This window comes from Labeo rohita, chromosome 10, assembly GCF_022985175.1.
Source record: "Labeo rohita strain BAU-BD-2019 chromosome 10, IGBB_LRoh.1.0, whole genome shotgun sequence".
In the NCBI taxonomy this organism is placed as follows: domain Eukaryota; kingdom Metazoa; phylum Chordata; class Actinopteri; order Cypriniformes; family Cyprinidae; genus Labeo; species Labeo rohita.
Window position 1 is genome coordinate 17,168,752 of NC_066878.1, and position 20,095 is coordinate 17,188,846.

At 35.3% G+C, this 20,095-nt stretch overlaps 1 protein-coding gene across 2 annotated transcripts in view; it reads left to right on the forward strand.

Annotated features, from left to right (window-relative positions):
* Positions 1-20,095, forward strand: part of adamts6 (ADAM metallopeptidase with thrombospondin type 1 motif, 6) — a 101,173-nt gene that overhangs the window by 69,244 nt on the left and 11,834 nt on the right. For both annotated transcript variants that reach the window (XM_051120275.1, XM_051120276.1), the window contains exons 18-23: positions 1,621-1,701; positions 3,357-3,520; positions 6,260-6,398; positions 9,179-9,308; positions 14,393-14,597; positions 14,687-14,863. In XM_051120275.1, coding sequence (XP_050976232.1) covers positions 1,621-1,701; positions 3,357-3,520; positions 6,260-6,398; positions 9,179-9,308; positions 14,393-14,597; positions 14,687-14,863 — 896 coding nt within the window. The remainder of the gene's footprint in view (positions 1-1,620; positions 1,702-3,356; positions 3,521-6,259; positions 6,399-9,178; positions 9,309-14,392; positions 14,598-14,686; positions 14,864-20,095) is intronic.

The window sequence follows — 20,095 nt, forward strand, 5'->3', positions numbered from 1 at the left end:
GCACTGGCACCTCCATCTGTCATGCAGTAAGTGCACCGCTGTACATCTTCCACACTCCACAGACACTTCAATAGCGCACATATTTCTAGGTTTTCTAGGTTATATATATATACGGAAAAAGAACTGTCGTAGGTATATCCAGGCCTTAAGATGTCCTGTCACCAATGGGTTTGAGCGTATGTCTGGGGCAGTTGTCCCTACTGTTAGTGCCCATATTGCTTTGAATATTTGACATTTCTGAAGCCGTTGAAAAACATAAAATACATTGTGGTGAAATCCACAAGCCACTGCTGAGTTGTATGAAAGAAGAGGAGCACCACGACCAATCTCTCCCTTCAGAATCCCATTCCAGAGAGCGCGCCGCACACTTGCCAAACGCGACAAGTTTTTAATCGCTTTCCACTAGAGAAATCCCACTTGAAGAAAGCACAGTGCAAGCAAGCGGAGGAACGCATTGTCTTTTTGGCAGTGGCTCCTGTCAGGGGGCCAACGGGGTGCTTTGGCCAAACTCGACATTTTTCATGGAAATGCTGTGGTTTTTTTTTTTCATCAGACAACCAATGATAAAGCTTTTGTTTTTGGGTCAAGAAACAAGTTGTCAAAATAGAAGCGGTAACACAATATATGAGTATTAATTGCATCATCCAGTGAGAGAATCAATAAAACTTGTAATATTGCACACGTTGTCGGGCTGCATCCAAAAGTATTCTCTGTGGTAAGGGACTGTTTTCTCCTTTTAAGGTATAGCTGGTAAATCATCTGTAACTTTAAGGGGGAGTGAAGGGTACAGTGTAGATTCTTCTCTTGTAATGATTTTGCTGTTGCCTAGTTAGTTAGGGTTTCTTTGAACACGCTGGGATTCTAATCAAAATCTCCTTGTCGGAATAGTTTACAAAAAACACTAGATGGAACTAATAAGAATTAGCCATAAAGATAAAGCCAATAAGATGGGGTTACAAATTAATTCTTGGAAATGAAAATGCATGAAAAAGTAAAAAAAAACATTTGATTTTCTTTCTGGAGTTACAGAGTGATTTGAAATCTGGGAAACTACTCAACTTTCATTAAAAAATGACAGTGGCTAAAGCAGTCAATGATGTAAATGAAGTACACTGTTGAGTACTTAAATATACTTAAAATAATTTGTTACCTGGCTGCCTTAATTTTTTTTAGTCAACTCAAAAAAGATTAGTCAACATGAAATGTTAAGTTGTACTAAGTGACAATTTAGATATCTGAGTTGATTCAACTTAAAATTTGAAGGCAGCTGGGTAACTTACCCAGCAGTGTAACAAATTATTTTTGTCGACTCAACAAATTGTGTGTTTTTTTAGTGTATTAGTGCTTTAAAGGGGATAAATTCAAAGATAAAACTTGCTAATTTAAGTAGCACTAAAAATATAAAAACTAAATGCACATGTTGGGTGGACTAGTTGATTAGGCAACCATCATGACCTAAATATAATGCCATTGTGGTTTGTGGCACTCGTGTTGCTAAAAACATGCTGCTAAAACAAGACGTACATGTATGTACATTTACAGACAGCTGCAAAATAGTGCTGTTATATGAGTGAAATTCAGTTTTGCTTTATTTTCTATATCAAATTGTGCATTTTGCAGGTTACATGGAGGTCGTCCAGATACCAAAAGGATCGGTTCATATTGAAATCAGGGAAGTGGCCGTGTCAAAGAACTACATCGGTGAGTGTTTGTATTTATCTTCTAGAAGCTTTTTTCGTGAAGCCATACTGGGTACAAAAGTGCTGAAATGGTTTGTTTTAGGCTTTGTTGTGGGTGTAAATCTGGACCAATCTGACAGCCATCCTCACTCTGATGTCTTATATTTGTTCATTGTCTTGATTTTGCCTTTTGTCTTTCACAACCGCAAGCTGAGTAAAACCATCATGGTTCTCAGCCATGTAACTAATTAAAACAATCAAACAAGCGGGTCCAATTAAGTTGTTTTGAGTGCAAACATAAATATAGCTAGTGTGTATGACAGCTTGTTGGGTTTTGTTGTCTATCATGCTGATTTAGAGGTTTTTCTCGCGGTTTGAAAGGAAGATAAGTTGTCTGATGTTCTAGCACAGCGGTGGCCAACGTCAGCGCCAAAGGGCTTGCGAGAAATGCATTTAAGGAAATTGTAAAACACATTTTGTCTCCTTCAGACTTTCACATGCATGCCACATTTGTCAAATATAAACACATGGCCATGTTTAACGTGAGAATCTTTTGAAATGACCTTGTGATCCTTAATGTTTGACAAATATTTTGCTAATAATAAAAGCATGCTTGCAGAATTGGTTCATTTGATGTTTAACATCAGTCAGTTCTTTTCATTTCTACCTGAAACGTTTCATTTCTCTCCTTATTTTTTCTGGTTGGTTTTACCCAAAGTGTTATATAACTGATAGTTGGAGGGGAATTCTGTTTTTTTTTTATTATCATTATTATTATTTTGTTTCAAACAAAGTTTTGAAGAACATTTATGCAGCTCTTTCACATATGGCGTTATTGCCATGTCAACTTGCCACTTTCAATTACGAGAATTGCAAGAACCAGCTGGCCTTTTAGTATTATCAATAAATAACCTGTCGTGTCCTTTTTGGAGCAACTCACTACTTTAATGTATGGAAAAGATAAGGTTGAACATTCTGCTAAATTTCTCCTTTATTGTTCCATGTGGCAAAAAAAGAAAAAGAAAAGAAATTAATAGTTGCATTTTCATTTTATGCAATTCACAACTTCTAGTTCTTCAACTTCTAATAATTTGCTTATTTAGGCCAGTTTAAGCCATTTAGTTAATATTTGGCCTAATTTTTTGGATAAAGTTTCATTCCACCTTGATGGAGTGACCTGCCCAATGTGTAATAAAACATCATCTTCAATGTAAGTGTTACCATTTGAAAGATTTATTAAAAGTACCATTCATTTCTTTGTTTGAAAAATACTTGGTGTACCTTTAAGAAAAATAAATGGTGTCTTTTTGAGCTGGAGTGAGTAAAAAAAAAATAAACATCTGGATTGTTCTTCTACAATTCGGTCCTACTGGATTCAAGACAAGAGTGACTATTTTAAGGTGTGTTATGCTTTGAGATGAGATCTTTGTTTTGACAACTAAGCAGTTATGGTATTTATAAGGCAAGCAGACTTTCACCTGAACTTGGTAAGCTAGATCTACAAGCTGCACAGCATCTGAAAGCGAGAGTGAAAATTGCCCATGACATCAGGAAGCCTGAGCTCCTCTGTAAGATGATGCTCATCATGTTGATGAATGACAGCGATGACATCACTCTCTCTGCTTGGCAGCATCTCGCTCGTGTCGGGTTATTAACCGGAGCTCTCGCTTGTCACAGCTTTGAAATCGGAGGGGGATGACTATTACATCAACGGAGCCTGGACCATCGACTGGCCCCGCAAATTTGACATTGCAGGAACAGCCTTCCACTACAAGAGGCCGACTGATGAACCCGAGTCGCTAGAAGCTCTAGGGGCCACCACTGAAAATTTAGTGGTTATGGTGAGTAGATCTTTATTTAATATAAGGAACACAGTAGTGTTAGTAGCACTAGCGGTTTAGAAGTATATGTTGGATATTCTCAACTTTCCTTTCAGTAAAAATGATGAAAATAATTACCAGACTTTTTTATGTGTCATGGTTAGGTTTTAAAAATAAGTTAATTGCGCAGTTATTTGTGAAACAAAGAATTATCAAATTTGATGCTTTGCAAAACATTTTATGGCTAGTGTTTTAAAACATGTAAAGTTGTTTGAAGAACGTAATTATATAAACATTTTTCATTCAGTTATTAGTTGTTAAAATGTAAAGTTTTGTTAAAAGTACATAGCAATTATTTGACAATGTTTAGGTAGTTAATAGTTATCTAAAGTTTTAGTAAAACATTTTTTACATTATGACTGGTGTTTTGCAACAGTTATTTGAAAGCATTGTTGGGCATGTTACTTTAAAAAAGTAATTTAATGAATTTTTTAGTTTACACACCAAATATCGGATATACTATTATAGTAGTCAAGATTTGAAGTGAATCAAAAAAGTTTATCTAAGTTGCTCTAAGAATGGGTATTGTTTTGGTTTTAGCACAACTTTGATGGAAGGTTTTGTTCCACTTTAAATATTGACTACTATACATATAAAGCTTAATGGTACAGTTTTTTAAATATCTGAAAGTACACTTAGCATCAGTCAGTCAAGCATTATAATATGATATCATGATAATTTAGATAAAACTACTACGAATTCTACTACTAATAACAAGATTAAACACACTAAGGATTAATGAGCTGCTGGGTTCATGAATATTAATCATGAACCTGTGTTCACTTGAACTGATTTGCTGAAATCAAAACAGGGACGATAATAGGTGAGCGCCAGCCAATGACATTGCAGTTTGCGCATTAGTTCCGCCTACTACCGGAGAAACTGGTGTTATGCCCAATTCTGAACCCCACCAGATTACCACCCCCCTAGTATTGGTAGGTTTAGGGTTATGTGTGGGGGAGGGGTTAGGATTAGGGGTGGGGTTAGGATTAGGCAATCAGGTAGCGATTTCAACGAGAGGGGGTAATAATTTGGAGGGGGTCAAAATGTGGCACAAAAATGGCAGTTCTTAAAAGCTGAAAAATTCCAAAAGAGTTCCGTTATTTTGACAGAAAAATACAGCAAAGAATATCGTTTACATGTAGCACGTCAAGTCTGCATGGTATGCAGATCCTTCTCGCTCTGTATCTTTCTTTGCGTGTGTGAGACAAAATTACGGTTCATCAAATACAGGTATGCTGCGCATTCATTCAGATGAACTAAAAAATAAAATTATTCTAATCTTTATAATGAATTATAGTAACGCTGCATTTTATTGTCAGTAACGGTAATGGCGCTGTAATGGGGGAAACAGTAATTCGTTTGATTACTCGTTACTGAAAAAAATAACGCCGTTAATAACGCCATTTACGCCATGACTGTACGGAAGTACGGAATGCAATTTACTGTAGCTATTTAAAGTGTCTTGAAGTTTTACATGAAGCATATTTCATGCTATGAAAAAATGTAAATACTTAACATATTTTAAAAGTACAGAATGCAATGATATATGTGACTAATGATATAAGGACACAATTTACATTCTAGCTACAACATTAAAAATGTCGAAGTTAAATCTACAGTTAAATATTATTACCAACTGGAATGGGTTTTTGCACAACAATTCAGGCCTTTCCTTTGAATTACTGTCAGACTATAAAATCTCATATAGTCAAGTTGTCTTATAGTAAAGTCACAGTCGTGATACCATAGAGCAGGCTTGTGTTTTGAATGCACAGTTTGAAATTATTTGGCTCATGCTAAATAAAGTCCACATCTGTGTACAAACCTCACATGAACTCTGGCTAGCGGTTTCAGAGTTAACCGTTATATATGTTTGCACTAAAAAACCTCTGTCTGGCCAAATGAGAGTGCTCATGTGCACATGTTTTAGCACGCGTGTGTGTGTTCATTCTGAAAAGCCCCGTCTCGGCAACCACAATCGCTTTCGCCTGGACAAAAGTGCTGGAAATACCAGGCCTGGTCGCAGCACCGCTGGAAAACATACAAGTGGCCAGTGCACCGCAAGCCATTCCATTGTGGCCCACACTGGTTAACATGGCTTTCCAATTTATAACACACACACAATTACAGCTCTCTGACTAAGTAATTCAGGAGTAAAGCTGATGTGATATGCTAAATATGTGCTCGTTCAAGCTGAACCGAGGTTGGGCTCATCCAAAAAACCTCCCATTCTTAATGATTTGATTGCTCTATTCCTTGCATTTTTAAGACCTCAGTATTTGTCTTTCTGTCACCGATCCAAGACCAACTTCCTTTGCCAAAATCCTTGGTGCAAAAGACCATGGAGGTCTGTAATACCTGGAGAAATTCCCATTCATCTCAATGACAGTTGCTTGGTCGGCGCATCCAGCCACGGACCTTTGCAACCTGCATCCATCTTTACTCGTGGACACATTACATTTTTCTTCCTTGAGCCAAGAAAATGACATCATGACAACACTGTTTGGCTGATGACACCAAAGAATCCACACCGTCCCACTATGAACTACTCTAAAAGCCCGTCTACTGAAATACTGAAATATTTGTGTCCCTCAATGTGCTATTTGCCACAATTTGGGAACAAAACTAACCAGGTAGACCCTGAACTCTTCGTTAAGCAAGAGAAAAGTAACCCGCCATCCATTTTTAATGTTTCAGGTGCTATTACAGGAACAGAACCTGGGCATCAACTACAAGTTCAATGTTCCAATCCAGCGTACAGGAAGTGGAGACAATGAAGTGGGCTTCTCTTGGCACCATCTGCCCTGGTCTGAGTGCTCTGCAACTTGCGCAGGAGGTAAACCAATCAATCATTCACATCCTTACTAAGGGGCCACTGACACTTTGAAAATGCTAGACATGGGCAGTAAAATAGGGAAAAGGTCTCAAGATGTGAGTTTAACTTATTTTAACTTGAGCTCCATTTTTAGAACACTGTTATGTGTGAGACACTGCAAACACATCCATCTAACATCCATCTTTTCCATAAAAACAATGGAAAAGTAGCTTTTAAAGGGAACCCCGGGTATTATAACTTGTATGGCTTAATATAACGTAAATTATGTCTCTTACTTAAATATGTAGAAAACCCATGAAAGATTTACATTATTTTAAAAAATCCATATAATTTTCCACATATTTTAGACTATGGGGGATGATGACCTGAAATAGTCGCATTCAGTGAGCTACTGCTACTACCAGTTGCTATATTTACCGCAATACAACTCGGAAAATAAAATACTGATACGATGCCACATTGTGCAGCTTTGGTTGGAATTTTTCAACTGAAGGGCAACAAGAGAAGCGATGTAAGAAAAGGAGTAAAGAATGGGAAGATGCCTGTGGACGAATAAAACTTACTAAAGACCTGCGTCTTTGTTTTCTCCACTTTAGTCCTGATGCCTTTGAAGCTTTTAGTAGACCACAGCTACTGAAAGAGCTCACAAATGGCAGAGACAAGAAACGCTAGATGCCATCCTGGCAATATGTAAACATGCCAACACTTGTCATGATGGTGCAAAAAAACAATGGTACGGCATTTGGTTTAAGCCTATGCTTATATCCATCGGCACCCGTAAGTTCTTTAAGTAGCTATGGCATCATATCAGTATTTTATTTTCTGAGTTGTTTTGCAGTAAAAATAGCAACAGGTAGTGCGAGTAGCTCACTGAGTGCAACCAGGGCACACCCCATAGTCCAAAATATGTATAAAACATATGTATATCCACATATATATGTGGATGTTTTAAACTAATGTAAATCTTTCATGGGTTTTCTACTTCAGTAAATTACATCATTTATGTCATATTAAGCCATACAAGTATTAAAGGGTTACTCCACCCCAAAATAAAAATTTTGTAATTAATCACTTACCCCCATGTCATTCCAAACCCATAAAAGCTTCGTTTGTCTTTGGAAGACAAATGAAGTTAATTTTGATGTGTTCTGACAGTTTTTGGGGTGAAGTAACCCTTTAATACCCAGGGTTCCCTTTAAGCTTTAAAAATGAGAGTTCATAAGAGAAGTAGCAAAGTCTGATTCTTGAATAACTGATCTTATAAATGAATCCGTTCATCCAGTTCACAAAACCGGTTTGAATGAATCTATATGAATTGAACTGATCTGCTTCATAATACCAACTTAAATTTTGGTTTGGCATACTTTTATGGTACTTTTTAGCTCTGTTTTGCTTTGCTATGTCTTCTTTGTGAACCGTATTTGACTGGAAATCCATTCTGCTGTTTTCAGCCGAGTCATCTTTTTTTATTAGTAATAAAATCCAACAGTATGATAAAATGCGTATTTTATCTGACATATTACTATATGGTCCATCAATTTGTACTGCTAATGTACAAGTTATGCAGTAAGCAGAAAGGCTCCTCTTATTTCAACATCTGAATGTCGTAACCACATGTAAATGTGAGCCCTCGCCTCAAATATGACCAGACTGTTCGGGCTGCCCCGAAATAAATGGCTTTCTTACAACAATAAATAGTTTTCCTCTCTGCTTTTTTAAAGTGTGGCCATTGAAAACATTCAAAATACTTGTTATATTTCACCAAAAAATGCAAACATCGCAGGCTAGTCCACGGAGGGTTTTCTCTGGGCTCAGTGAACTCGACCTCATTTGTTGCTCAATTCATTTGAACACATTTTAGTTTATATGGAAATACCCCAGAGCAACACTTATGTCATTTGTGAAATTTTGTATTATTAATACAACTCACGGCTGTTCTGTTGGCAAGCCACATGGGGAGTGCTTAAACACAGAGTGAACTGCCATAAAAATTCTGCAATATTCTTTTAAAGATGATTCGTGATTCACACCGCTACAGATGCTTGGACTCGATTCCTGCTTTTCTACAAACTCCCATTAAATTTCAATGTTGCCGTCTTATTATTTTGATCGTTATGTGCAACAACACTGATAACGGCCTTACATCATGAACTGATGTCATGAGATTTTACATTTACCCCCTAGTTTAGTTTCTGCGAATCAAATCTCTTTTCTCGAAAGTGGTCATCGCGCTCCCACCGGAGTATTTCATTATTTCGGTTACCCAGTCAAGAATGCCGTATTGGCAGCTATTAGATCCACCTCACAAGGTGGCCTTGCGCATTAGCCAAGCTTGGCATAAACCGGCTTAACTGGAGGCTAATGTCTTTCCTTATGGGCCCCAAAGAGCCCCTGCACCAATGGCTCCTAGCGCTGAGTATATAGCGCAGCGCACTACTCTGCCATTACTGTGGTAATGCTCACTTTTCACAACCAAGAGCCAAAGAAAAGATTGGCTTCTCTGTAAAAGTCATTCTCTAAGACACTCACTTCAACCGAGGCATTTACACACCTAGATATAATACTGAGGGAAAAATAATATCGCCTCTGTGCCTCTGTCCACACAGAGTGCTCTGTCAGCAAGTGGACCCCTAGAGAAGAGACAGAGAAGTAGTTTTACCTCAGGGATCGACGCCGACCACACAGCGCTTTGCGCACGAGCTGCTGAAGTGTCGAAAACGATCTCCCAGCTGAAAGCGTGAGGCAGATGAATGAAGTGATGTTTTATTGTCTTTTTGCAGGCTCGCAGAAGCAGGAGGTGGTGTGTAAAAGACTGGATGACGGTTCGGTGGTTCAAAACAGCTACTGTGACCCGGATGGCAAACCGCCAGGAAACCAGCGACCTTGCAACACCGAGCCTTGCCCTCCAGAGTGAGTATAGCAAATTTGAGGTGTATTCCCATGTGAAAAAAAGTGCACTAAAATACACTTTATTTCAGTATGCTTAGTATTTATTAGTATGTATTTATAATGTATTGCCCACATATTTTTATACATTAAATAACTCTTTTCAAATGTATTGTAACTGTTAATATTCTCTTTATATGATATACTTAACTATATGTTAATGGTGTCTTTAAATAGTACAATCAACTATTAGTATGTCATTAGTAGCACTTAAAAATATAGCACTTTAAGTACTTTATGCTAAAAGTATACTTATTGTTATTGTGAATTTTAGTACACGTTTAACCTGTGAGTTTGCCACCTAAAAAGTTTAAAACCTATAGGGTTTTACTTGTAATTAATACAATGTGGAGTGTCTTAAAACCCATCTCTTCTTGTTGTTGTTTTGGTTTATTATAACGTTAATCTGGGAACGCAATGTGCGCTATTTCATTAAATTTGTAAGGTAAATAATTTATAAACCTAGGCAAACACAGGAGAATACATCAATATCTTTCTCAATATGCTAACTGTTCATCGCGATTTTAAAATAAAAGTTTAAACCCTCACTCTGAGTTTACACAATTTGATGTCCACATATTCAAGATATTACAGTGGCTGTAACTTTTCTATAATAAATAAATGGCCAAATATTAAAGATTAAGTGGACATTTTAGTTAAATGTTGTTTAGTCAATATTAAACAGATTAGATCTCGCAGTGAATTGTAAAAATAATCATCAGACCGTCAGCACCCTCTGTAGGCAATTGATATAATGCATGATGTACATTTGCTCTATTGTTTATAATACATTATGTATTTTAACAGTTTTGTTCAATAAAACCATATGATTACTTGATTTTGACAATTAAAATTTTATATTATTATTATTATGTATTTTAAGTAATTTTAAAGGCTGTTGTATTCTTATTACTGCAATATATATATATATTGCATATAGATTACTCGATTAATCATCAGAATAATCGACAGATTGCTCGATTACCAAAATAATCGTTAGTGTCAGCCCTAGCACACTTTTAAGTAATGCACTTGTAAAACACTTCTGTATATTTGGTGTACTATAAATAGTACATTAGTAATATATTTTTAATAAAATCAATTTAATTTAAATGTTGGATTACTATATAAAAGTCTACTAAGATTGAACAAATTTTTAAAGCATTTAAAGCACACTTTTAATTTTAATGAAACTCCTCTGTATATTTTTGCAGTAGTATACTTTATTTTATGCACTAAAAATCTATTTAAATATTAGTGGTATTTAGTATACTTTTGGCATTGCACTGAAGTACTACTGAAGTAAAAATGTACTTTTAATTAGTATATTTATAGTGTATAACTTTTACTATTTTATTTAGCACAAATTAAAATAAGAATGTACTACAAATGTACTTGCTTGTATTTAAGTATTTTATTTTTAAAGCATTCAAATATACTTTATTTCAGTCTAGGTTAGGGGGGAAAACACATGAATCTTAAACTGAAAAAGGCAAAAATTATATATTGGATAATTATAGCCTATTTATAACAATTACCACTACTGGAAAACAAGGCGATATATGAACAGAATTAGAAAATATTATTTTATTTTTTTGCAGTGTGTTTTCACAACAGTTTTCACATTTTCTTCTAAATTTTCCTTCTAAATTACTGTTATTAAAAAAAAATAAATCATTCTTAATACTGGAATGAAGTAGGAACAAATAGCTGGACGATTATCTTTTTTTTTATTATAATACTAGTATCAATTAAATTCAGTGTAATGAAAACTATCATCATACATAATTAAAATTAAACTTTAATATGTTTTTACTTTTTGAAATATGGGAATAACAATATGGAAGATGTTTTTACTTGACCTAAAGGGGTAAGATGTGACAATTTTCCAGCAACAAATAAACTCTTTCCACATTGACAACAAAAATGCTGCACAACATGATACAATTTCAACCAATCAGACAATGTTTGATGTGCAGTTGTGAATAGCAAAATTATGAACAAATGATATTTCACAATAAGCAGGGCTACCCAGCATGACACCAAAATAAAAAAAACAAATGTTCTGTCTCTTGTCACTTGTCATGGTCACAGCTGGTTATGAGACATTGATTTTCATGGAAAAGATTGATTGCATAACATCACAGGAAACTGTGTTACAGTGTGCTACTAAGAGATAAGGTTTAACTGTTATGAAATTAATATCATTAATATGTAGAAAAATTCCTAACTGTTATAAAAACAGGTTTCAATTATTTATATCATACAAATTTTATTTTATATATATAATTTTCCTTGAGTTCTAACGTAAAATATATTTAATTTCCTACACATGTGGCTTATATTCAAGGTTTTGCTCTCTTTGCCAGTCTAGGATGAAAAAACACAGATTTTTTTTTCTGTTTTGATGAGCCTTATCAAAATAGCACATAGCTGCCCGGCAATAAAAAGCGCAAAGGGCCACAACCCGTAATGTTTAATTTGTCTTCATAGCACCCCGGCCATAAAGAGGCTCTTTGAAGACAACTTAAAAACTAAGCAACATGATTTATTCCTTCATATGTTGCCTATTTTCATTTAGACTTTGGTGCCAAAATCCTAAACGCGTCCAAAAGAAGTATGAGTGATCACCTGCGTTTAATTGTATTGGCTAGCAGAGTTTATGAACCCTCAAGGGACAATATCCATAAACGTGTGGAGTATGCGTGTGTGCGGCAGCCAGACGCACTTAGCGCTCATTTTCAATGGGGCGAGCAGCTGAGCAAAGTTCACTTGTGTCTGCAAATTTTAAATTGGAAGGAGGAATTAAATGGTTTTGGCCTCTGCGCTCTTGCGTCTTGCCAGTGGAGGGTTTAGTGAACCTGAACCCCAAGATGGGCATCGCTAATAACATCATCTAAAATCTATTTCCATCTCCACCTGATGTCAGAGGAATGCAGTCTCTGGCCCAGAGAGGGTCATAATGGTCATTCGAGAACACCCTGTTGTTTTTGGGGAGGTAATTTCTCTCTAATGATCTTGCAGATAATGACAGATTTTATTTCATTAATAATTTACATCCAACTTTAATTTTATTTTACTTGTATTGTTTCATAAGACACATCGTCCGTTGCTTTATCAGAGCATCGCCAAGAGAATGCAAACAAACCGCACAAAACTTAATTCAGCCGTAACAAATGATAAAAAGTCAGACATTTATTTAAAAATCCCTGTATTCCACAGCGCAGCTAAAAGTGTAGAACTCATTTTGCCAAAAATGAAGACAAATTGAACGCAAATTTGGAATTGTTGTTGCCATTGTGTGGAGTTCACAACCCGTTAAACGTTAACAGTGTGTATTTGCAGGGTCCAAAAAACAAAACGAGTGTACAAATATTGTTTTGGTGTGTTAATAAAATGGCGTTTCAGACCATTTATGCCAGAAGTTTCGTTTCCCAGTAATCTCAGACTGCCATGTGGCGAGACTTATTTGCGTTAAGCGCCTGAAAATAATACATAAAAAAAATAAAAATTAAGATCTTGATGATTTTATTCAAGGTTTGTAAATGATGCTGGGAGTGACACAAGTCACTGCAAAGGAAAATGAATTAATTTATTACTATTTGTAATAAAGGCAACAAATATATTTTAATGAAATAAAGCAAAAACAGTTCAGTGGTTGGTAATAAATATTTATGGATAGTAAGGCTGCACAATTAATCGAATTTCTAATCGTGATTACAATTACAGATGCCACAATTATGTAATTGTGCAAAGGCGCAATTACTAAAATGTCAATTATGATAATCGTAATTAATAATCGCAATTGCAATTTCAAGGGAATAATCGACAATAATGATTTTGTCATAATCGTGCAGCCCTAATGGATAGAGAATTTTCTTTTTTTGTGCAAAAATTAATGTTTTTGACTCTCATGCTCATCAAAGCCTAATTTATTTGATTAAAAAAACTGTAAAATCGTGAAATGTTACTACAATTTACAACTGTTTTCTATTGTGAAATATAAAAAAAAAAAACTGTATTTAATGTTGATGAAAAGAAATATCAATTTACTTGAAATTTTAAAGCCTAAAATCTTACTGACCCTGAATCTTTTTTATATGCTATGCAGATTTCACCAAAATATATTTTATGATGCAGAATAATGTTCTGTGGTTGTTTTTTTTTGTGAAAGATTAATGGACTCTCACGCTCATCAAGGCCTAATTTATTTGATCAAAAATTCAGTAAAATTGTAATACTGTGAAATGTTATTCCAATTTAAAATAACAGTTTTCTATGTGAATTTATTTTAAAAATGTAATTTATTTTATGTAAAGCAAAGCGGAAAGATATTTCTGGTCAACTAGTAGTCGTTCATTTTAATCATTAGTTGACTATTATTGACTATGTTTATTAATAAACCATATAAATAATAATAATGAGCCTTTAATTGCCTAAATAGCCTAATAAGCGCTCAAGCGCACCGGCAGATAGAATTATGAATATGTCAGGGAAAAAAACTGCAAGGAGACTGCAGTAACATTTTAATAATTTGTAATTAAACTAGTGCTTTCTTTGTTTTCGGTTTAAGAGATGATGTTGGCGACATCATTATTTTACAAAAGCATAACGTTTTGTTGTTATTGTGAGTGGACAAATATAAACGTAGAGTCTTTACAGATTCGAAAGATGTATTACTTTTATCTGTATGACCATTTGCTCTTAAAGTATTTTAAGAGCAAGTGAGCACACCGGCACCTCCATCTGTCATGCAGTGGGCATGTTACTATTCAGCTTCCACACAGACACTTGGATAGTGCTCATTTTTCTAGGTTAACATTAGATTGAGTGACCTTGTAAAGTTACTACTACATACATCTTTCAGATGAAAAGCCATATTTGAGGTCGTTGAATGATAGGTGAGCGCTTGGATGTCCTGCCTGATGTACTATATTACCACATATTTATAAAATATATTTTGATGAAATAATGCAAAACACAGTTCTATGGTTGTTAGGAATATTTATGGATGGAGAATTTCCATTTTCCGTTTATTTGTGTTCTAGGTGGTTTATTGGTGACTGGTCAGAATGTGGAAAAACCTGTGACGGAGGCATCCGAACACGTACTGTTTTGTGTATCCGTAAAATCGGACCCGCTGAAGAGGAGACCCTGGAGGACAGCCACTGCCTGACCCATCGGCCAATAGAACAAGAGTCCTGTAACAATCAGTCCTGTCCACCACAGTGGGTGACGCTGGACTGGTCTGAGGTGACTCGACGTCTTCCTAACGTATCTGTATTTTCTCTAAAATCCCCGGCAATCTTCTTGTTTTAATATCGTTGTGTTTTTGTCTATAGTGTACCCCAAAGTGTGGCCCTGGCTTCAAGCACCGCATTGTTCTATGTAAAAGTAGCGACCTGACCAAAACCTTCCCGCCAGCCCTCTGTTCCGACCACAACAAACCTCCAGTCCGTATTCGCTGCAGCCTTGGTCGCTGTCCGCCGCCACGCTGGATCCCTGGAGAATGGGGACAGGTAATGCAAGTTTACATCTTATCTACAGTTGTATTTATATTGATGACGACCGTTTAATTGAACCAGAAGTTATAAACCTCCTAAAAGGTCCCCTTTTTCTATATTTATATGCTATGAATCTATCTAGACACAGGCTTTCTTTTCTGGGAAAGTTACCCCAAAATATTGATGAGTCATCTTTCTATTATGAACATATACATTGTGTGCAATCCTTTGCAAGAATGAGACTTTGGTTTGTGGCTGAAACAAATGGATATCTGAGACATTTCTATCCCTTCCACCATAAGTTCCAGGCTTCAGACAGTTCATAAGAAGATTGTAAAAGAAATCCATATGAAACAATCGGTTTATTTTAAGTCTTCTAAAGAGATAGGATCATTTTATATGATTTGACAAAAGCATATATTGCTTAACAACTTCTGAGCTCACAGTCAAAAAAAAAAATTCCCTATGGAGAAAATATATGCCGTTTTTACTTCCAGAACCTGAATGTTGCGCTCCTTAGAATCAAGTACCATCCTACTTTTTGCTCTTATTGAATACTGCCTCAGTTAAAATTGGTTGTGAATACAGCTCAAATTGACTGTAAAACACAATCAAATTTAGCCTTAAAAACAAGTATTTCAGGTGTCATTATGATTTAGAATAAATAAAGAAAACAGTTGTCTTTACAGCAATTCCTGGTCCAAAGGCTGAGTAAAGACTGTTTTAATACAGCATGAAAAAGACCATGTGTTGAGTTGACGTCAACAGAATTTACACTCGCATGATAAACTAGGGTCTCTGGAAAGCCAGTGACGTGTGTTTCCGTGAGTGACAGTGAGTATAACAGCCCAAGAGTGTGTAAGTGGTAGTAATATCATCCAGATTTTTTGAAGTTTATCTCTGCAGTAGACAAGGTTTTCTGTCAATGCCAAGAATATGTTTTAAAAAAGACAAAACACATCACTCTCAGACAGATCCTGTGGTTTCTCTCATTAAAATAATGTTACGATCAAAATAACTGTGGTGGCTTATAGCAAATCTTTTCAAAAATGCCACAAACAAAAAAAAAGGACAGGTAGCACTCAATAAGAAAAAAGAATGTAGGGCAGAATATCATCTTATCCATCAGGAATTCATTTCTTGAAAATTAAAAGTTGAAAAATACAGTCCTGTGGTATATTTTTGTAAGCCAACCCAGAAGTTTGAATTTTTGATCGGTTCCCTTGACAAAAACCCAACAGGATTTTTCTGTTGGCTTTCACAAGGGGGTTACTGAGGTATGAAAATATTAAAATATCTTGAGATTGTGTTCACCTCAGACCTTATTTCAGGCATTTAACCCAAAACCCATTCAATAAACACATGAACTTAAGGACGATGATACCAGAACTGCTAGAACTCATTTTTGGGTTTTGGCTAATAAGACAAGAAATATTGCATACATATATATTAATATAATCTAATATGTGACCCTGGACCACAAAACCATAAGGGTCATAAGGGTCCATTTTTTTTTTAAATAAGAGATATACATCATTTGAAATCTAAATGAATAAGCCTTCCATTGATATATGGTTTGTTAGGATAGGACAATATTTGTCTGAGATACAACCATTCTGAAGGTGCATAAAAATTCAAATATTAATAAAATCGCCTTTGAAATCCAAATGAAGTTCTTAGCACTACACGTTACTAATCAAAAATTACGATTGATATATTTACGGTAGGAAATTTACAAAATATCTTCATGAAACATGATCTTTGCTTAATATCCAAAATATTTTTGGCATAAAAGAAAAATTGAAAATTTTGACCCATATAATGTATTGTTAGCTATTGCTACAAATATACCTGTGCTACTTATGACTGGTTTTGTGGTCCAGGGTCACATATATCAACAATATCACACAAGTAGCTGTGTGATATCACTCTGTATCTACATGGCTGTGATTTGGCCGTTGGTAATCACAGCCATGCTGATATAGAGTGATATCATATGGTTACTCGTGTGATATTGCCTTTATACAACGTGTGTTAATAAATAAGAAACAACCCTTTTGTATGCAAAAGTACTTCCTTCCACCACAGATTGAAATCTCAGTTGACAGTTTAACAGCTGAACCCAAGCCTCCATTACTAATTTGTAAACGTCACTTTAGAACTAGTAATTAAGGAACATTGAGATGCTTTATTGAAAGCTCATTGTATTACTGTATTAAAAGCTCACTGTATTCTGTAGAGTATAATGAGAGAGAGAGATGAACTGGGCGAATTTGATTACCTGCATCTGATACAGCATTCATTCTTCATGTCAATCTCATATTCACAATAAAACATTAGTTTGAATGTCAGCTGTGGAAAGCGATATCTTTGTCGTACTATCCTTTAATCTGTTAAGGATGAATTCTGATGACAGTGCTGCTCAGTGCATTTGTTGGCTGCGTCTTAAAAAGTGTTGTTGAAAGTAAAAATAACTTTATTTACAACCGCTTCTGTCTCTTTCAAAATAAAAATATTTATTGCTGACTCACTCATAAAAACAGTCTCGTCGCTGTTTAATGGTGGAATAGTTTAAGTAAAATGACCATCACAAACACATGGGCATAATTCCATAGGCATAATCAGGGGCGTTTCTAGGATTTTAAAACATCCGGGGCTGGTGCCGAAACATCAGGGGCTAGTGGTCGTGGGTGGGAGCTCACATCATGCTCACATAAGATTTTGTTAGACACAGGTGGTTGAACCTGGATCCTTCTAGGTGGGTCCGGGGGCATTAAACTGGGTGTTAAAGACCTTGTCAGACTATTAACAATAGTAAATAGTAATCACTGCAAATAGCAAACATATCAAAGTATTATAACAAAATTATAACATTACAAAAATATGTTAGACAAATAAAATAAATAAAAATAAATAAATAAATAAATAAAAATAATAATAATAATAATAATACATTTGAAAATGTATTTATAACTGTAACAAATATATAGTTGCATGCAAAAATAGGGCCCTATTTTTTTTTCCCCAAATTCTGTTTTATTTTATTTTATTTTATTTTTTTTTTTTTTCTCAAAATCTGTTTTCATTTTTATGGTCTTCTTTTTAATGGTTAAATTTAATTTTATTACTCAAAATGTATTTAATCATGTGTAATTAATTAAAACCATGAATCTTATACAATTTACTGTCAATTTATCAAAAGTTAAGAAAAATTACATGTTTAGGACCCTATGAAATGTTTAATTTTTTTTTCTCTGTTTATTTGAATGCATAAAAACAAATTTTATTTATTTTTTACAATAGCTTCATGGAATTCTGTGTTGTGCATTTTTCTGGTTATCAGATGAAGGTATAAAATATTTATTTTATTGATCTTTTAATGAAAATTATATTTTATTTTTGGCAAATAAAGGGGATTTACTATTAAAATGTGAGAACATGGAAGAAATATTGTGTGAAAAAAATGTAAACATTTTTATTAATTAATAGTAGTAGTAGTAGTCGTAGTAGGCACGTACATTATACTGAAAGATTAATAAAGTTAAACCGAACTTTTATTTTGACAGGTTGCCGACTTGCCGTGAATACCTTTAAATTTCTGTGTATATTTTTGACGCTTGTTTCACTCAAATGAAACAGTGAAATGCTCATGCAGTAACTCTCAGAGCAGTTCTGGAGATGTTGTTAACGTATTTATGCCCTCATTTAGTGAAACGCAAACGCTGAAATCACTGCGCGTGTCAGTATTATAGAAAACGAAACCGCGCATCCGCGCCGTTCATTCATAAAAAGACACGCAGAACACGCAGGATTCATATTTAAATAGTCTTTTGCGGCATAATATTTACAGATACCAGTCCATATCGCGACCTGATTTAAGTTTAATGACCAACTTTTGATAAAAATCATCAAACTTTGTCAAATTCCGTGCAAATCATAGGGTCATACAAAAAAACATTCGGGGCTGGAGTACAAACTTTCGGGGCTCGAGCCCCGAATGATTAGCCCTAGCGACGCCCCTGGGCATAATAGTTTTTATACTGTAAAAACTATATTTTATATCCCTTTACCCTACCCCTAACCCTCTGGAACAAATAATAGAATAATGAGACCAAATATTGCCCATTTTATACAAATTATATTATTTACAAATTATTATAACATATTATAGCTCATTTTTAACCACTATAGAAACATCAGAGCCAATGGCAAATTCCAGAAGATTTGGCTGAGGTAAGGCTGCTCTCTGCGGGTTCATGAGTACTGAACGGCCACTGACGCCCTGGAGCTCACATCTCCGAAAATGTCAAAGCTATTTTTCAAATAGACGTTATCCTAATTAACAAACCACATATTTTAAGTCTAAACAACTACATTCTAACCTAAAAAAAATCTTAAAACTACATTCCGTGACACACAGACAAAAAAAAACAGTATTATTTATACAGTTACAACCGGTTTGGTCATCCGCCATGACGCTCGCTGTGAGAAGTACTGCAAGCGGAGTAATACAAACTGTGAAGCAGTTCTCATGGTTATATTACTTAATTATCTCATGCTTGGAAAGACCTCTCAGCCAATTAGCTTTGAGAACCAGAAAGAACTGTAATATAATATAATATAAACATCAAAAGACATCAATATTGGCTTCAAGCACACACACACACAAAATTCAATATCACTTATAAGCAACAATTAAGGTTACAAGATCAACAACAATTTCTGAAAAATATGTCAAAGTAACAAAAGTCCAGATTTATCCATCTACCTGAATGAAGCTACAAGTACTGTGGTACGAGTTTCGCCATCCCATGATTCCTGCAGTGAACTGGGACTCTCATAATGGAGTGGCTGTTGAAGGGAGGTCAAAAGGTCACTGGTTCAAATCCCACTTAAGGCCCTCACTGACATATCCCGTCTGTCAGGGGCTTGCGCTCTAATAAAGTATGTTTAATTTAAAGGGGATGAAATGGGAAGGCTGCTGGAAACTCATCTGAGATGTCCGCACTCCGAGTCCCATGAGGGGTCCTTCACTGTGGGTCTTACACGTGTTTATGACTAAATCCACATCAGATCCTTGTCTTGGCATGCGACATCAGCGTTTCTGTGGCATTCACACTAGGCGCTACAGCCGAGTGACTAATGAGCGAAATTTGTGTATTGTATTGGGTTGCTAGGCAACTCGTTGGTTTTTCCATTGAATCACTGGGCTACATCATGGTAGGAGACTACTGGAATACATCTCAG